A 19,613-nucleotide genomic window follows, 5' to 3' on the forward strand; every position below is an offset into this window, starting at 1 on the left:
TAAGTAGGAGTCACATATGGAATCCATAGCTCCTAAATCTCTACCTCAAATCCTTTTAAGAAGTAGGTGGTCTATAAAACAACTTGAGTAGCAATACTTCTTGTACCTATTGCTTCTCTTCCCCACACCAGGAATTTCCTTAGGAGTGATATGCAGGATTATAGGTCAGTGATAACAGTAGAGTATTGCTTTATAAAAAAACTATATGTCTAGTTATTGCTTATAACCAACGTTGTTGAAAACATTTTTTCAAATGGATTGATTAATTAATTTATTTATAAAATAAAGATGTGGGCGCCCAGATGTGGGGATTAGATTGTTGAGATTGTGATGATACAGTGATACAGATGACTTAGTGAATAATTCTCATCTTGTTCTTATTTGGCTTTAGAATGTGTTTTAAAAATAATATTTGAGTGTGGATGTGTAATATATAAAGGAAATTCTCAATTGTATATAAAATGATGCAAAGGAGAAAAACACCTAAACCTGTCTTTGCCTAATAGTTGTTTTTCTGTTGATTTCTGTATTGAGACTAATTGGAAAGACTATTTTGACAGACCACCTTTTAAGTTTATTTTGGTTACATTTGAAGTGAAAAATATATTGACAAAAGTTGACCAGGTATTATAACAACTAAAAAGCTAAGTCAACTGTTTTCTGGACAGGGTCAGAAATGACTTCTTTAAGAGTCATTTACTTTGCATTTTAGCTTCTCTTTAAGTTGTGAAAACTTGAAGAGATTGCATTTTATGGTGACATTTTTAAAGTACCTTTTGTTCTTTAAACATTCTCAGGAAAGAGGTACGCTTGACAAAAGATGTTAACTAGAATTTCAGAGATTCATTTCTTCATAGGAGAATTTAAATATCAAAAGAGCATTCTTAAAATGAACTTAGAAATATAAGCTGTTTCGTAGGAGAAACTCTTAGCAACTTGGGGGTAGACAAAGATTTCTTTACTTAGGATGCCAAAAGCACCAATCATAAAAGAGGGAAACTGATCAACCGGATTTTATCAAAATCAGAGCCTTCTGCTCTTCGGCACTGTCAAGAAAATGAAATGGCAAGCCACACCTAGGAGGAAATACTCTGACAAAGGGCTTGCATCCAGAATATATTAAAACAAACAAACAAACAAACCAAAAACCCAATAAGAAGACAGACAAACCTTTTAAAATATGTGGAGGAAGCTCAAACAAATAGTTCCTAAAATAAGATATACAAATGGGCAACAAGCACAGGAAAAGATATTCAACATCGTTAGTCATCAGGGAAATACAGTTTAAAACCATTTCTGTCACTACGCATTCTTGAACATAATGTGTCACGATAGAAATCAGATCACTGGTTCCCGTGACAGTATGGAGTGAGTCATTGCACAAGGGAACTTTGTTCTTTATCTTGATTGCGGTAGAGATTACACAGGTATATACATTTATCATGTCACATTCACTAGAATAGCTAATTTATTTTTCGAAACTTTTTATTGAAGTATAGTTGATTTATAATGTTGTAGAGTAGCTAATTTTAAAAAGACTTTCAGTAGCAAAAGTTAACAATGATGTGGAGCAGCTGGAGCTCTCATACATTGCTGGTAGGAGTGCAGAATAGTACAGCCACGTTGGAAACAGTTTGACAGTTTCTCATAAATTAAAAGTTCGCCTACCTTTTAACTCAGCAATTCTATTTTTAGTTACCTGTCCAAAAGAACTGAACACATAAAAGAGCTTTGTATAAAAATGTTCATAGCTGCCTTATTTTTAATAGCCCAAACTGGAAACAACTCAAATGACATCACTAGGAGAATGGATTGTAGAATATTCATAAATGGAATATTACCCAGCACTTAAAACAAATGAACTAGTGATATACACAGCAAGATGGAACAAATATCATAGACGTTAAGCTGAGTGAAAGAAGCTGGACACAAGTGTACATACTATTTGATTCCATTTATATGAAATCCTACACCAGATCTTTAGTGCTAGAAATCAGATCACTGGTTGCCTGTGACAGGTATGATGGGGTAACTGCAGAGAAACAAGAGGGAACTTTGTGGGGAGTTGCAGTGTTACTGTATCTTGATTGGGATGGACGCTATACAGGTTTATAAATTAATCAAAAGTCATTAACTTCTGTACTTTAAATTAGATTTTATTTTATGTGGTTTATACCTCAATAAAGTTGATTAAAAATAACGTATTTTAATTTTTTAAAGTATGTTTTAAAATAACATTTTACATAGCATTATTCATTTTAGGTGTTATGTATTATTGTGGTTTACATATTTTTGAGATGATGATGGTGTGAATGACACTGTCCTCAGCTCTCATTTGTGTCCACTTTAGGTGAGCATGACCCCAGGCAGTTACTGGATATTCTGTCCACAGGACTCCAGAAAATCTGTTTGTTCAGAGCCCAGCCTGGCAATCGAGGTCCTTTCAGAGTTCAGCTTGGTTTATACAGGGTTTAGTTGAAACTTAGCATAGAGAATTATTTTGGAACTCTTGAAGCTTTTCTTTATGGTGTTTAATCTGTAATTTTAATTTATTTCATTGAAAATATTATAGGAGGACACTGTTGAATTTAAATTTAATGAACTTTCCCCCTTTTCTCTCTAGCCCGTTTTTCAGTGAAGAATTTTACTTTGAGATTCCAAGAACTTTCCAGTATTTGTCTTTCTATGTTTATGATAAGAATGTTTTACAAAGAGACCTTCGTATAGGTATGTACTATTCAGAATTGTCTTTTAATCACAACATTGGTGTTTATATTCATTCTTTCTCTAAGTATAAAGTGTTGAAAACAACAGAATAATATATTCTCAACTTTCTAATCCTTTCCTGTAGACTTCATGTTCATTTGTGGATCTGATTTTTAATTTGAATGCTCAGCTTGGGTGACACTTCCTCAGGGAAGTGACATAACCGATCTCCCCCTACTCATGGTGCCATATGTTTCCATAGTACCTGGTGGGTCCCTTTTTATAGTATTCATTATAGTTGTTCATCCGTTTGTTTGTTTTTCAGGTGTATCAGAGTCTATTTGTCTACTTCTTTTATGTTATTAGTAAAGCTTGATCCTGGGTAGAACTCTGATTTATATGAATCTGATTTGACAAATCAGTTTGTTGTTTAATGTCTAGGTGCTCTAGTTGAATATATATGATATTTATAAAGGCAGAGACTGTCACTGCCGGAGTGCGTTATATTTAGTAAATGCTCTGTAAATATTGTTGAATGGTTCAAAGAATGTTTTTTACAAAGATCACAGTATTTGATCCCCAACAAAGAACATCTGTTTTTGAAGTTTTTCTAATAGAAGTCATAATTCGGTTTAATCTAGTCATATTCTTCTCTCTGGCTATATTGGTGACTGGTAACTGTTTCTTAAGTAATTGTCTGAGGTATGATCTGTAGGCATCGACTAGGACAAAACTAACTGGCCACATACTGTCACGTCCATGGTCTTTGCACCACTATCTTTGAATGACAGGTAGAGGTCTGTAATTTACATGCATTACTCTCCTATTTTAGTGTCCTGAATGTCATCATCTCCACCTCTCCTTTCCCATTTGAAACATGCTCATCTCCTACAGTTTAATGATTACGCTTTATTTGGCTTTGACCTCTTAACTACCGTCTAATTTGTTTCTGCTTTTGCTATTGAATTCCTTAACAAATGGTCTATATCCTTCTGCTTACTACTTATTTCTTTTTAAATCGCTATAACCTGACTTCATTTTTCTGACAAACTTGTTTTTGAAGTTTGCCAAAAATCATTTTAGAGCAGATAAAATAACCTTTTAAAAACAATAATACTTTCTCTTAATTGTAAAATTATTACATGTTCTAAGGGATTGGTAATGACTCTGCGTAAGAACAGCTAGAGTTAATAATTTGTGTATTTCTTCCCATTCTTTATTTCACACATTTATATTATTACATTGTACTGTTTATTCAAGTTTTTTTCCTTTTTCATTTAATATCATCTAATGATCCTTTTCCCACATCATTAAATATTTTTCACAAGTAATTTTTAAAATATCCTTTCTATAGGAATGTATTATTTTAACCACTCTTTTCATGGTAGAGATTTATGTTTCCAGATGTTTGTTACTCTAAATGGTGTTGCTATGAACATCCTTCTGCATACATTTTTGCATGTCTTTTTTCTAGGATAAATTCCTAGAGGTGAAAATACTGAGCCAAAGCGTTTGAATATTTTTAAGTTTTTTTTTTATATATATTTTTCCATTGGCTCCCAGAAATATTGCACTAATTTACATTCCCCCAAACATGACATGGGCGTAATCATTTCACCATACCCTGGTCATTCTTGGATATTATCATTGAAAAATTATTTTTCTAATTTGATAGGTGAAAGAAATATTTCATTTTAACTTGTATTTTCTGATTATTAGTGAACTTGAGGAATTTTTCATATGTTTATTGGTCTTTTACATTTTTCTTCTATGAATTAGTTGTTAATTCTTTTGCTTATTTTTCTTTTGGATGGAATTTTATCTTTTATTTATTCTTATGCATCCATATTTGATAAATACGTTAACTTCTGTCAGCTATATACATAACAAATACTTTGTCACAAAAGGCATTTTCATAGTTTTCAATCCTCATCTGCCTCTGTGTCACATTAGACTCTTTGGATTGCTTATTCAACTTGTTGAAAGCCAAGGAAAAGGCAGTTTAATGACATTGTATTTCCCTAGTTGTCTTCCTTCTGACTTCTTATATGTAGACTTTTCTCTGTGTAGCAAACCCTTAATTATGGATCACCCCTGAGGCTCCACCCTTAATTCAATTAAACAAACATTTACAAACACTTGTCTATGTGGCGTACAAAAGATGGGGATACTAAGGTGAATAAGATTCAAGTTGCTCCCAGGTTTTCAGGCCGATTTATACTCTAATACTAATATATTTAATAGGGTCTGTGCTGGAGGTAGGAACAAAGTACTTGGGAGCACAGAGGAAAGAAGAGTTAATTTTGTTTGGTGGAGGATTAACAGAGACTGCCTAGGTAGGAAAAGGAAGAAGTTTCAAGATAATAGGGATTAGCAGAAGCAGAGAAGAAAAAGTGAATCATGTTTGTGGTGTATCTGCTGGAAAATGTAAATTACTTAGGCCAAGGCTGGTAGAAGATGAATCTGGGAATATGAATTGGACCAAGTTGTGGTGGACCCTCAAAGCTGTGTTAAGGAATTTGGACTTTATCCTGTTGACAGTAGTGTTGATCCTTTTAAGAATGAGGAACCTTTTAAAAATCATATATAACTGCATATACGAATATAGTTTTGTAGTTTAACAACTTCCTGTGGTGTAAACAATAACTTTCAAACTACAAACTCAGAGTCTATAGGTTACGTATTTAAAGTGTGTATACATATATATACATATATATAACTATATATACACGTATTTTTAAAGTATATAAACATCTACTTTAAGTATGCCATCTGTAGCAGCGGTCTCCAACCTTTTTGGCACCAGGGACCAGTTTCATGGAAGACAGTTTTTCCATGGACTGGGGGAGGGGTACGGTTTTGGATGATTCAGGTGCATTACATTTATCGTGCACTTTATTTCTATTATTATTATGTTGTAATATATAATGAAATAATTATACAACTCACCATAATGCAGAATCAGTGGGAGCCCTGAGCTTGTTTTCACTTGCCACTCATCGACAGGGTTTTGATATGAGTCTGCAGGCAGTTGATTTATTATGGTCTCTGTGCAGTCAAACCTCTCTCTAATGATAATCTGTATTTGCAGCCGCTCCCCAGCACTAGCATCACTGCCTCAGCTCCACCTCAGATCATCAGGCATTAGATTCTCATAAGGCGCGTGCAACCTACATCGGTCGCATGTGCAGTTCACAGTACGGTTCGCGCTCCTATGAGAATCTAATGCCACTTATCTGGCAGGAGGTGGAGCTCAGGCAGTAATGTGAGCGATGGGGAGCGGCTGTAAATACAGATGAAGCTTTGCTCGCTTGCCCGCCGCTTACCTCCTGCTGTGCGGCCGGGTTCCTAACATTATGGGTCCGTGGCCTGGGGGTTGGGGACCCCTGATCTATAGTTTATGCTTTAGAATGGAGAGAGGTTAAAGGCAGGGAGGCCATCAAGGAGGCTATTATCAAATGAGATGAGTAGGGTAGTGGCAGTGGAAATGCAAATGAGGGAATGTACTTCACAGGAGTAGCTTTAAATAGGAAATAGGTACTAAGAAGATAAAGAGGATATAAGAAGGGAAAGAGTTAAAAATGGTCTTGTTTCTATGGTTGTCATTAACTGAGATAAGGAGCATTCAGGATGGGGAAGGGAGAGGATGACTTTGATTTCAAATAAGTTAAATTTCAAACAAGTTAAACTTGCATTACCTGGGGAGTATCTTGGTGGACATGTTGGTTGACTGTTGGAAATACAGATCTGAAGCTCAGAGAAGAAATCTGGATTTGATGTGGAGGTATGGATTTGAGAGTTGTTAGCACTGAGTGATACTTGAAGCCTCTGCTGGAATGAATGAAATTGCCCTGGGAGCATTTAAGGAGGGTTGCAGGGAAAATGAGGCTTTAGTGAAGATTGATAAAATGTATCAGGAAGTTGGAAGAGAGATAGAAGAGATGAATATCTCAGAAGGCAAGGAGATCTTTTAATGGCAAGACTAGAGAGAGGTAGCGTAGGGTAAAGATTGGATAGAGGCTGTTGGTGATTATTAACGACCCTTGAGAGAGTGTGTATCTTTGATTGACTAAACATTTTAAGAAAATGTTTTGTAATTTTCATTACCTATTTACAAGTAGTCATTATGTAGTATTTCTTGGAAAGGCCTTTAGTTGAGGTTTATAATTATGATTTCCAAAAGTTGCCCTTGTTTTGTTTTTTTATTTGTTTTTAAAGTAAAAATCAGTCCTTTGAGGAGTGGTATCAGAAGGCCATAACTTGGTGTGGGAACTGGTAAAAAAGAAAAAAAAGTTTATTCTTATTAAGAAATAAAATTTCTACATTTAGTAGAAATTGTTTTTCCTTTTATAGATAGGAATTATTAAAGTAAACACAGTTCGTACATAGCCTTTAATTTAAAGTTGGAAAATAATCTGGATATTTTCACTTACAAATTTTTACATTTTTTTACTTTAACGTATTTTTCTTTTGTCATTAACTCATAAAGTTAGGCGGCAGTTTGTTTTTTTTAATTTTGAGCTACTGGAAATTGAGTTCCCTCATTATTTTATAACTGCGTTGCCCAGTTGTAGGCTAAACAGTGCCATAGCATTTTCTGGGAATGAAATTTGAGCTAGGGTTGAGAGAGCCACCTTTTAAACTTAAGAAGATCTAAGAATGTGTACTTGTTGAGTAGCTTTAAAAGCCTGTTTGTTTTTTATTTTTAATTGTATAATAATATATGGATATTTTCCTTTTTGTAAAAAAAATTTTAATTATAGTATTACAGACAATTAATTTTGGCCACTGACCCCCTCCCAGTCCCCTTCCTGGAAGTAATAACTGTTATTAATATGGGGCATAGTTTTTCATATTACGAATCCTTATATGCCAGGAACAGTTAGTATGAAAACTTGATTATAGGTTAATTGAAAACTTGAAACATAGGAACCATGCTGCAAAAAGATAGAAAATTGTAAAATTAAGGCTTTAAAAGTCTTTTACTGTGTGATATATTGTCCTAAGTTATAGTGTCTTCTTCCCTTAAAAAAGGAGAAAAAGAGAAGAGAAAAACTTTATGTAAGAATAAAATTCCACTTCCAGTGAGGATCGTAATAATATTAAAACATATATATTTAACCTTCTAATGTGTATTTTCTAGTTATTTTTGTTTTCAGAGGGATCTAGGCTTAAGCAGTTAAACCATGGTTATCTTAGTAGACTGGTTAACTTGTTTTTCTTTCCCCATGGTTTAGAATGTTATAAGAGAATTTCACTAGGATATTAGAGACCTGAATTCCATTCATGACTCTATCACTAACTGCCTTTGTGACCTTAAATAAGTCACTCTACGTTCTTAGGCCTTGTTCACCTATAAAATAAGGTTGGGTTTAAGATAGTGAAGGTATTTCTTAAACCCTTTGAATTGTAATTTCTCCTGGCATTTAGCTCTTAAGTCAAACCTACTGTTTAAAAATTGCTTATGACTACACTTTTGTGTCTGTTTGCACAGGGACTGTATCAGTTATCTATTGCTACATAACAACTCACACCCCAGTACTCAGTGGCTTAATTTAGCAATCATATATTTGCTCATGATTCTGCAGGTTGTCAATTTGGGCCAAGCTCAACTGGGTGGTGGTTCTGCTGGTCTCACCTGGGGTCACTAATGTGCACTTACCTGAAAAATTGACTGGGCTGAATGATCTGACCCATAGGCCTGATGGCTGGTGCTGTCCATTATCTGGGCCTTCCACTCCACATGGTATTGAGGTCGCAAGAGGCTAAGCCCTACTGCAGGTGCTTATTAAGACTACTTGCATTACATTTGCTGATGTCCCATTGGCAGAAGTAAGTGGCATGGCCAAACCCAGAGTCAGTGCTGGAGGGGACCACACCGTGGCATAGAACAAGGAAGTATGATTTATTGGAAGCCACTAATATATCAGTCTGCCGCAGAGACCAAAAGGTATCAATCTAAACCCTGTACACTAAGGCATCTAAGTGTTGCCATCGATTGAATTGCTGTTATTGATACTGCCAGAATTTGTTCAGTCCTCTGGTTCTTTTTCAGCTTGTATAGGCAGTCACACTTATCGCTACTTTTATCTACCCTTTCAGCCATTTCTACTAGTAGCCAAGTAGGAACAAGGCCATCAAGATTTTGCCGGTTGGTGATCTGTATCAGGATGAAATTTCTAAGAATATGTTGTGCCTAAAAATGGGGGCCTAGTATAATATGATATTTACAGATGGTAAGAAAATGCTGCTTAGAAGTGGTAATGGAAAGCTAAGAATACTTTTTTTTACTTACAGACCAACAGAAATGGTTTCTGTGTCCACAGTTCCTTCATTTCTTTTTGTGTTTCCTCTCCTTGTCTGATTTTAAGGAACTAATATAGCGTCTGGTATATATTTGTGTATATATGTGGTCTAAGCTCTTTCTGTCTATGGGTTTGTCAGTACAGTGGGGAAATGAAATGGTACCTTTAAATAGTGTGTTGGGTATTTGGTTCCTGGGGTGGTTGGTTGATTATTTATATATTTGTTTATTTTCAATGTTGGTGATCTCACAGCTAGTGAAATAATGAGTTAACTTTGTTTAATATAGTAAACATTAAACTAAAACACTTTGGAGACCATTGGAGGCATGGAATAGGTTTCATTAGAGCTGAGAAAGTTGTTTCAAACACAGAGGAGGTAAATGAGATGTAGAATTTAAATAAATTGCCCAAGATCACACAGCTTAATAAGTAACAGAATTAGTGTTTGTAGTGTCTGTAGTGTCTGTAGTGTAGATACTACAGAGTTAGTGTCTGTGTTGGAAGGAACATGAACAGGCAGGCGTACCTTGGTTTTGAAATCTGGCTTTAGCACTTGTTAGTGGGCAGGTTTTTGATATCATTCAGCTTTCCTCATCTGTAATATATCCTCTTCCCCCAAGATTGTTATGAAGATTAAACAAAATGTGTAAGAATGTTTACTACCTGGTAGCTGTTCAGTAAATGCTGGCTTTTCTTTCAGTTCAGTGCTCTTTCCACTGTATCAGGCTACCTACCTTTAATATTTAATAGCTGTCATCTAACCTGTTTAACTAAGGATAGCTCACAACGAATAAGAATGATGAACGATTTTTTTGGTCTTATTTGTATTTCAGACACTTGTTCCTCCCCTCCCTGTTCCTCTCCTCTTTCTCCAAATTCCTTTCCCCTTTACCCTCCCACCTTTCTCATTCATTGTTTTATTCATTTTCCCTCCCTCCCTGCCCTCCTAACCCTTCTCTACCCTGTTTGATTCCCTAGGGCTGATGACATATATTTCTTTTTCATATGTTATATTGCCTATTGAAGTGCTGAACATGTTGGCAGGTATCCTAATACCTAATGACTTTAAATATTTTTCTTTATTTTTCTCTGTTGTTCTTTGTCAGTTTCTGTGACTTCTTGAGATCATGTGTTCTTCCATGCTTCTTCAGGCTGACTAAATCTTTACATTTTAGAAACTGACATCTTAAAAGGAACTTGATAAGAATAAGAGCTGGCAATGAAATTGCAGGTTTTTCTCAACTTACAAACGGCTTATTTATATGGCTAGTCAGAAAAGAGTTTCCCTCTCAAAAGACAAGAACCATTCAATTCTTTTGTGACAGTGAGTACCATGGATACATGAGACATGAAATAGGAGGAAGAGGGTCCTTGCCTTAGGATTTTTTTTTTTTTTAACCTGTGAACTAAGAGAGGATTCTCTTTTGGGAAGGCACTTGTGACAAAGATGTGTTTCCAGTGATCTGAGTTGTGAGTTGTAAATTGAACAGGTAGATTCCTACTCTAGTTTTTAGAAGCATTATTGGTTAAATAGACTTTGGTTAAGGAAGTCTGGAAATCAACTCACCATTTAAAATACAAAGCCATTGTGATTATTTGTTGAATGAGTAAATGCATCAATCAAACCGGAAAACTTCTGAATAAACTTTTTTAAAAGCCCTTTTTTTTAAGTTGGGGGCTTGCTTTAGTGATGTTTGTATGCATTATACATGCACATGTATGTACATCTACATACACATTCATAAACTATGTATAAAACTAAAAATCCTGGAAATTGTAGAATAAGGGTCTTATAATATTAAATTTTTAAATAATAGCTTTATTGATGTGTTATTTACATGCCATAAAACTTACCCTTTTAAAGTGTGCAGTGCAGTGGTTTTAAGTATATTCACAGAGTTGTGCAACCATTACCACTGTCTTAATTCTAGAATAAAATTTTAAAGACAGTTTTTCTGTGTTTGTTTTCCTGTTATGCCTTTTCTTTCCACTTGATACACAAAAATTGATACATCTTGACAGAAATTTTTTTTTACTGTTTTCTAAAAGTTTTCAAATGTTGAACTAAAAGACCAAGGTGGTCATAAGTGAAAAGGGTATGAAGTATAATTAGGGTACTTAAAATGAAAATTCTTGTTTGATAAAATAAAAGAAAGTGAACTATTTTTTACTTTAGCATATGTCCTTTGTTGAAGCTTTTGTGTTGAATGTTGGAATAAATTGTCGGTCATATGCAAAACTATGTCTACTTCTTAAAACTTGAATTGAGGAAGGAAATGCTTTGTACCAACATGGCAAATACTTCATTATAATAAGAACATTTCTGTTTCTTCCTCTCATACTACTTTGTTCATTGTACTGTATCTGTCTCTGAGACGTAGAAACTCTTTAGGGAACTGCTTTGATTTTTTTGTGTGTGTGTATGCATTGAAGCAACATAAGCGGTGTTTACAGTGTTTTGATAAAGCAAATTTTTAATAAAATTATTTTAATCTCATAATTTCAAGTCAGTTTTCAAAATTATTAGTGACCATATGATACTGTTTTTCTGTTCTCTTAATTGGAGCTTATAAACTCTTATTAAATGCAGATATGTCTGCTCAGACAGAACATATGGTTTATTCGTAGTGTTAAAGAGTTGAGAGGATTAGTTTGCACTATCATTGTACATTGCTTTTTATACTGATGAATGTACTCTGGGTGAAAATGTGAATCTGAATAAGTACTAAAAAAACGCAGTTGCATATAAATACAACTGCGTTTTGGTCTAAACCCCTAATTCAAAATGGCCCAGAGAAGGGTCTGCCAATGGGTAGAGGGAAATGAGGCACCTTTTCAGTTTTTAGGATATAGAAAAATGCTTTATGAAAATGGATTTTTTGATATCAACAGATACAAATTATTTTTAAATGTTTTCTACAAAGTATTATATGTAACAGCGCTAATGACTATATATAATATGTTTCCTCATTGTTTTACTTATTTCTTACAGGAAAAGTAGCCATCAAAAAAGAAGACTTGTGTAACCACAGTGGCAGAGAAACTTGGTTTTCACTCCAGCCTATTGATTCCAATTCAGAGGTTCAGGTAAATACTAAGGATTAAGTGATGAAAGAGATGGTCACACACAGAAAATGAGTGAAAAACGAACTAATTATACTAGTTCATTTAGAGAGAGCTTAATCATACCTTATTTTAGATTCTGGCACCAAACATTATAGACCTCTGAGTAACAAATAACTGGAAGGAAATGCCTCGCCACATGAAATCAAGAATAATGTACGTGTATGTGCACGCGTATGTGTTTGGGGGGGTTATATTAGGACAGTTTTTTTCCTTCCTTCGTTCTTTTATTTGGGTCACAGTAGCAAATTACTAATTTTTTTAGATGGGGAAACGGTTTTAATGGAAAAGGTATGTTTTATTAACTCTGAGGAGAATCCTTAGAAGTCTGTGATTTATTTCATCTGTACTGACCAGGATGCTCTCTTTACTCTCTAATACACTAGACTTGGGAAAATGTTATTCATTCAAACCATGCCTGAGCCCACCATGCAGAGCCTTCATTCCCATACCCACCCTTCCTTTTGTTCATCTTTCTTTTTATTTGAAAGGGTATCATTACTTATTTTAAAGCTCTTCTTTCCTCTTGCCAAAATAAGAGGTCTTAAAGATTCTATGTGTGAATAAAAATGTGTTTAGCCATGTAGCTTAACTTTTGTATTTGTTTCTGAAAAGTCTGAGTTACTCTTAGAAATTATTTCTATCTAAAGGGAATCCTTTTTTTGTAACCCTATTTATTTATAAAATATGATAAGGATTGTGAAACCATTTCCCAAGGGCGTAACTGCAAGCAGAATTCTTCTTCTCTAAAAGAAGTTATAATTTGTCACTGTGACTCAAACAGAAGTTTAAGGCAAAAAAAAAAGTACTGCACCACACACCCACAGGTATTTGCAAATAAAGTGCCTGTGTCTGTTTCCTCATAACCTCTCAAGCATTCTGTTTGCTTAAATTCTCAAAAAATTAAGTATTTGTTTGCTAAAACCCCTTCTTAAGTACAAAATATAATTGAAACGTCTCCTGTTTTTCCACCCTACCCCATTTTAATGTTCTTTTCTTTCCATTTGACAATAACTTTTATTCTTATCCCAGTTATACTGTATGGTAAATGATCCAGGTGAGAGGCAATGTGATGAAGTGGAAAGGGTTTTAAAGTAGAAGTCTAAAAATTGAGGTCCTAATTTTCATATGTGGTTATTTTACTGACCTTGAATTTTATTTCTATAAAATGGGAATGAAAGTTGCCATGTTGACTCATATGATTGTGAGAATTAAATGAAATACCTTTAAGAGTATTTTGAAAGCTGTTAATAGTTATACAAATGTAAAATGTCTGTTTACCACCAGTCAGTCAGGTGTCCATTTCCCTAATATGCCTTTACCGAAAGGCAGACATGAAAGTTTTGAAGTGCTAGTTTTTCTTTTTAATGGTTTTAACAAAAAAGAAAGATAAGAAAAGGCTTTGAGAATTTGGTCTAAAATGAAGTTTGAGGATTATTTTAAGATGTAGTTTATTAAAGTCCATTCTTTTTCTTGTGGCCAGTGTTATTTGCTAAAGGATTTAAGGGACCCAGCTCTCCAAAGTTAGAAATTTCTATAGAATACTCTTTATATAATTATTGGAGATGGTTTTAGAGCTCAGTACTGGGTAACAGGCTTTTTATTTGATTGTATATATAAAACTCATGGCTGAAACACAAAAATCTGCAAACAGCATTTAACCGTTAGATATCATGACATTTTTTATTTGCTACGAATTATTTTCATAACCATGAGTTTTTAACCTTTACAGTTCTTTTGTCTTAAATGATAGTTGATTTGTAAGATCTACTCACTATTTAAAATAAATTTTAGAAGGAAGAGTACTTTAGGGGATGGGAGGGGGTGCATGACACTTATCACATTAATCTTGTACATTGGGAATATTGTTTCGCTCCAAAGCTGATCTAGGAATATTAAATCAACCTCGTGAGTCTAAAAAAGATAGAAAAGCAGCCTGATTCATACAAATCCTATTTTGTTAATGAATTTGTTCACTTGCATAAGTTTTATAAAATTTTATAAAAATATCATGGAAATAAGAGCAGTTGGTGGAGCCATAGGAGAAAGCTGTGAGACAGAGTTCAGCAGGAATTTAATCTAATAATTACTGTTAGTAATTAGAACAGCATATATCTAGCACAGTACTAAGGACTTAATATATATTATCTCACTTAATCTTCAGATTAGCATTATGAGGTGTAGGTAGCATTACCTCCATTTTATAGATGGAGAAAATGGATTCATAGAGGTTAAATGACATCTGCAAAGGCACAAAACTATTAAGTGATGGAACCATCATTCCCATAAAGAGCTTGTCTGATTCTAAAACTCCTAACCACGGTGCTTTACTACCTTTCACTATTCTGTACTGTTGGTCTTAAAAAGGCTTCAACATAGATTATTAAGAGAATCACTTAGGAAAATCTGAGTATAAGGCACAGAAGCTTACCCAAATTAGCTCAGAGAAATAGGGAGCGACATTAGAAAGTTCCTGGGAAGCTCCTTGGAGTATAATTACAAGAACTTCAGTATGGCCAGTGAGAGCTAGAAAGTTGTCAGGCATTTACATAGGAGCTGCATCCTAAGTGGAGATCAGATTTCTTAACTATGATAGACTAGATACAGTTCACATAGAATTATTTTTGAAAAGACTTTAATTTCTCATAAAGTAAACTAAAATAATGGGTGGTTTGTTTGTTTTTGGTTGACCACCACATAAAATAGCTTAGCTGGCTTGCATTTAGCACCACGGTGAATGAAAAATATATACTGTATCTTTGAAGTGTAGACTTCTCAACACAGCAGTAGATACTGCAGGAGGCACATAGGATTGAGACCCACTGATTCATTTCTCCCTACTCATGTGCTCACTGTGCTCCTTGAGTATAAGTGCTCACTGTTTAAACAGTGTTTTTCTTCTTTCCCTTTTATTTCGTAAAGTGAATAGTTAATGTTTTCTCTCTATTTTTCGCTCTAATTTTTTTTTTTTTTTTTTTTTTGGCTGCGTTGGGTCCTCGTTGCTGCGCACAGGCTCCTCTCTGGTTGCGGCGAGCGGGGACCACTCCTCGCTGTGGTGTGCAGGCCTCTCATTGCAGAGGCCTGTCTTGTTGCAGAGCACAGGTTCCAGGCACGCGGGCTTCAGTAGTTGTGGCTCACGGACTCAGTAGTTGTGGCTCGCGGGCTCTAGAGCGCAGGCTCCGTAGTTGTGGCTCACGGGCTCAGTTGCTCCGCGGCATGTGGGATCTTCCCGGACTAGGGCTCGAACCTGTGTCCTCTGCTTTGGCAGGCAGACTCCCAGCCACTGTGCCACCAGGGAAGCCCCTGCTCTAATTTTAATAACTGTTCACTGTGCAAAAGGAAGGGGAAAGAAAAAAAGCGTTGTTTAATGATGAGATTCCATGGTATTCTTTTTGTATGTCTGATGAGACTAACATGTCTCTCCCTTCTGCTTCTCTCTATAAATCCACTCTTATTTCTTGTTGACAGCTAAAAAATGCCACATCAGTCTTTGAGCCTACTTGAGCATACGGCCCCTCACCCTCTAAGGTCTGACTCAGTTCTCTGCCACAATTTAGAGAGAAAATTTGGCAGACTTGGGTCAGATGCCCACCGCGGTCTAATTTGATGTGACTGGGGATTAAAGTTTTGGGGCATTGTCCCCTAAGAAAGGGGTTTAGGTAGAGGAAATGATTGGTGTCTCTACTTCAGAGGAGATGTTTGATTTCCTAGCTCTAATTGGCATTTGTACCCAAAAGAGCTGCTAAATTATTGTTGTCTGAGGCCCTTCAACTGTGACATGAGAACTTCAGTATATAGGATTCCCTTCAGTTCTAAAGTTCTAGGGAAGTAACATGTAGAAACATAATCTAGCCCTCAGATGAAAGGATTCCATAGTAGTAAGATGGGTTTTATACCAAAACAGTTCAGAAATTGCTAAGAACACTAACCTCTTACCTTGAATTGTTTCCCAGATGCTTTATTATTGCTGTTAATGTTAACTGTTTTCAGTTTTCTTTTCAAACATTCAAGACAACATTAATAATATTTCATGAGTGTGTTTTGCTACACTTTTTTTTTCCTGTTCTTTTTTGTTTTGTTTTGCAGCGTTCCCCCTTGGCTTGAACTATTCTTTTCTCAACCCACTCTAATCTGCCTTCAAACCCCACAGTGGGTTGGAGGGAGAGCATAGACAGCTCTCACTAATGTTACGCATGACACTGTGTTAAGTCTAGTGGACATTTTTCAGTCCTCCTCTTACATGGTCTTTCAGCAACTTTTGATACTGTTGACTGCTCCCTCTTTTTCAAAGCATTTTCTTCCTTAAGTTTGTGGTCCTGGTTATCATCCTATTTCACTTGGTGTTCTTTCTCTGTATTCTTTGCCACGTAAACGAAGTTAATAGGAGTTGTGTTGGTGCCCCTTCCTATAAATCTTCTTTTGGCTTAGGTCATCTGCAGCCATGCTTTTAGCTATTTGGTCCTGGAACTCACAATAACTTTAAGTATTTTTCCTTTCTTTATTTTTTAGGTACTATGATAAAAAGTATGCCTTTATATAAGACTGATTAAACCAAATCTCTCATATGGAGAAGTTGGTGCTCTCATTAATTAAGGGTGTTTGTCTCACACAACTTGTACAAGCAGTAAATCCAGATGCAATATCAATCACATCCTTTTGATGTAATTACTTAGTTAATAAGTCTTTTTACCAACAAGCTTATCTTGAATTTCTGGATCCTGCCATAAGTTATTGATTGTTTTATAGGTTTTTTTTTTTTTTTTGGTGTGTGTGGGGTGGTAATATGGCCTCTGCCCTTGTTTAAAACAAGCAAGCATTTAAAAAAATCCAAAGATTATAGCCAATAATGCATAAATCAGGGGCTTTTTTTACATGCTGTTAAGACATAATGAGTATAAAGGTATCTTAAAAACTTCATTTGTAAATTTATAAACATGAAATAATAAAGGAATGAGCCATTCTAGATCATAATAAATACTTCTTTAAAGAGAAAACAAATCCATCCATAAACAGAAGGTATTAAGTAAAACCTTTATTTTTTCATCAGATAGGCAGTCATGTCCAAAATGATTTATAGAATTAATTACTATATATAAAAACATCCATCAGAAATCTAGAAGTTTCCTTCATATGAAGAAAAATTTTCATCAGTTGAAATATACTTGAGTTCTGTGGAATGATTGTTAAAATTTAATTTAATGGTCGTTTAAATTAATTTATTAATGTTGATAAAACAAAAAAATGTTTAGACTCAGGAAGTTTTTAAGTGCATGCATTGTGTTTTGCCCAAATACCTATATTCATTTGAATTTCCCAAATTGTATGCAGAAATTCACATAATATCTTCTAAATGGTACCAAGACTATACATACTATAAAATTAAAATAATCACAGATTTTTCTATGTGAAATTTTTGAAACAGTAACTGAAATAAAGTTAGAATATAAACCTTCAGACAGTAATAAGTTCCTAAATACGTTGCCTAATACAAATTAATGTGATATAATTGCTTATATCAACCTAATATAATTAGTGGTATGAAATATATAGAGAGTAATAACCTTTAAGTATCTGATTTATTTTTAAATAGAAGTATAGAATATAGTGTCAGATATTTGAACTTCCATTATTTTCTGACATGTGAAAGGTATACTATTTTGTCACTGAACCTCCCCTAGGAGGTTGGATAATAAGAAAGCTGTTGTGGACCGAATCCCATTGCATGTTTATCACCAAATATAGTTCCTTGTCAGCATCTTAACAGTTACCTCTTTGTAAGTAATGTCCCTGTTTTTTTTTAGTTGCCTTAGGATTTTCTCTTTATATTTTGTTTTCATCAGTTTTACTATGCTGCAGCTACGTGTGGTTTTCTTTTTATCCTACTTGGGTGTTCCTAGGGGCTCTTGATTACTGTGCCTTGTTGTCTTTCTTCAGTTTAGGAAAATTCCAGGCAATTATCTCTTCAGCTTTTTTTTTTTCCCCTGTTCATTCTTTCTCCTCTCTTCTGGGACTTCAGTTATGTGAATAATAGACCATTTTACTATGTCTCATATGTCTCTTATACTCTCTCCCTCTCTGACTAATCTATCTCCTATTTCACCAGTCCTCTTTTCAGCTGTGGCTAATCTGTTAAATACATGTTCATTTTGGTTATTTTATTGTTTAATTCTAAATTTTTCATTTGACATATTTTATACTTTCCAGGTATTTGCTGAGTTTTCATTTTGTTTTCTATTTCAAAAAAAGAAAAATCTGTCCGTTAACTCCAACATCTGTGTCTCCTGTGAATCTGCTGCTCTTTGTCAGTTTTTGATTTTTTGGTTTTTGTGTTTGCGGGGGGTGGGTTGGTGTGTGGTCTTAGGGCATGCTTTGTAATTTTTGATGGAATGCTGGACATTGAAATATGAAATATTTTAGAGATAACTTGAAACTCTGGATGATATTTTTTTCTTCCTCCAGGAAAGATTGACTTTTGCTTTTGGCATGTGGTTAGGCTAGAGGCCGATCACTTTAATCCAGTTAGGGATTTGGCTGATTCCAGGCTAGGTTTTACTCTTTGTAAAGGCTGATCTATGTTGTTCACCCTTTGTACTCAAGCATAGGCCTTCAAAGGTTCCAACAGAAAGCCTGGGTGTTTATGAGAGCCACTCTATCTTGGTGGGCCCTGGGCTCCCATTTTTATCATGCCCAGTTGAGATTGTGGAAAGTTTTGAGTAAGCTTTCCAACTTCTCAAGCCACTGCTGAAGTTAGGGAGGCCTTTGCAATAAGCTTCTTTGGATGCTCTACCAGCAACTTCTGTTTATATCTCATTGGCCAGAACTGTATCTTATGGCTATCCTTAGCCACTATCCCTGACTTCAAGGGAAACTAGGAAATGTTTTGCTGAACTCTCCTCCCCACCCCCCAAATAAACTTGTTTTGCTACAATCTAACTCTATAAAATGGTGACAAATGTAAGTAAAACTGAACTGTCATGTGAACATAGTAAGGAATACTAAATTTTTCTTAAATGTTTTCAAATTTGGGTTTCTAACACTAAAAAATAGCTTCAAATAATTTTTAAAACTTCTTGTTCATTTTTCTTTATTAGAAAGCAAAACACAATGGTAGTAGAAACTTACAAAATCTAGATGAACAAAAAGAAAAAAATTTGAAATCCTACCAACCAAAGATAAGTTCTATCAATGTTTCGGTAGATAGCCTTGTAGTAATTTTATATAGTAATATATATAGTATGTTTTATTTTTATAAATTAATATTATACACCCTCTTTTGTGACTTGTTTCTTCTACTAAGTATCATGTATATATTTCCATGTTAAAGTATATAATGAGGTAGTGTTTTCCAGTTTAGAAATTATAATTTCCTTAATTTAACTCATAATGCTTTTTAATTTTAGTGTTCCACCCTTATAGTATGTGTCTTGTGTCTGCTTGTTCTCTCCCCACTCTTTTCTTGACCAGGTTAATACGTAATTA

The 19,613-nt window shown here is 34.7% G+C and overlaps 1 protein-coding gene across 4 annotated transcripts in view; it reads left to right on the top strand.

Moving 5' to 3' along the window:
• RASA2 (RAS p21 protein activator 2) overlaps positions 1-19,613 on the top strand; it is a 113,515-nt gene that overhangs the window by 25,469 nt on the left and 68,433 nt on the right. For all 4 annotated transcript variants that reach the window (XM_036850478.1, XM_036850480.1, XM_036850479.1 and 1 more), the window contains exons 3-4: positions 2,624-2,727; positions 12,004-12,098. In XM_036850478.1, the coding sequence (XP_036706373.1) occupies positions 2,624-2,727; positions 12,004-12,098 (199 nt within the window). The remainder of the gene's footprint in view (positions 1-2,623; positions 2,728-12,003; positions 12,099-19,613) is intronic.

Source organism: Balaenoptera musculus, chromosome 4 (genome assembly GCF_009873245.2).
Source record: "Balaenoptera musculus isolate JJ_BM4_2016_0621 chromosome 4, mBalMus1.pri.v3, whole genome shotgun sequence".
NCBI classification, from domain to species: Eukaryota; Metazoa; Chordata; class Mammalia; order Artiodactyla; family Balaenopteridae; genus Balaenoptera; species Balaenoptera musculus.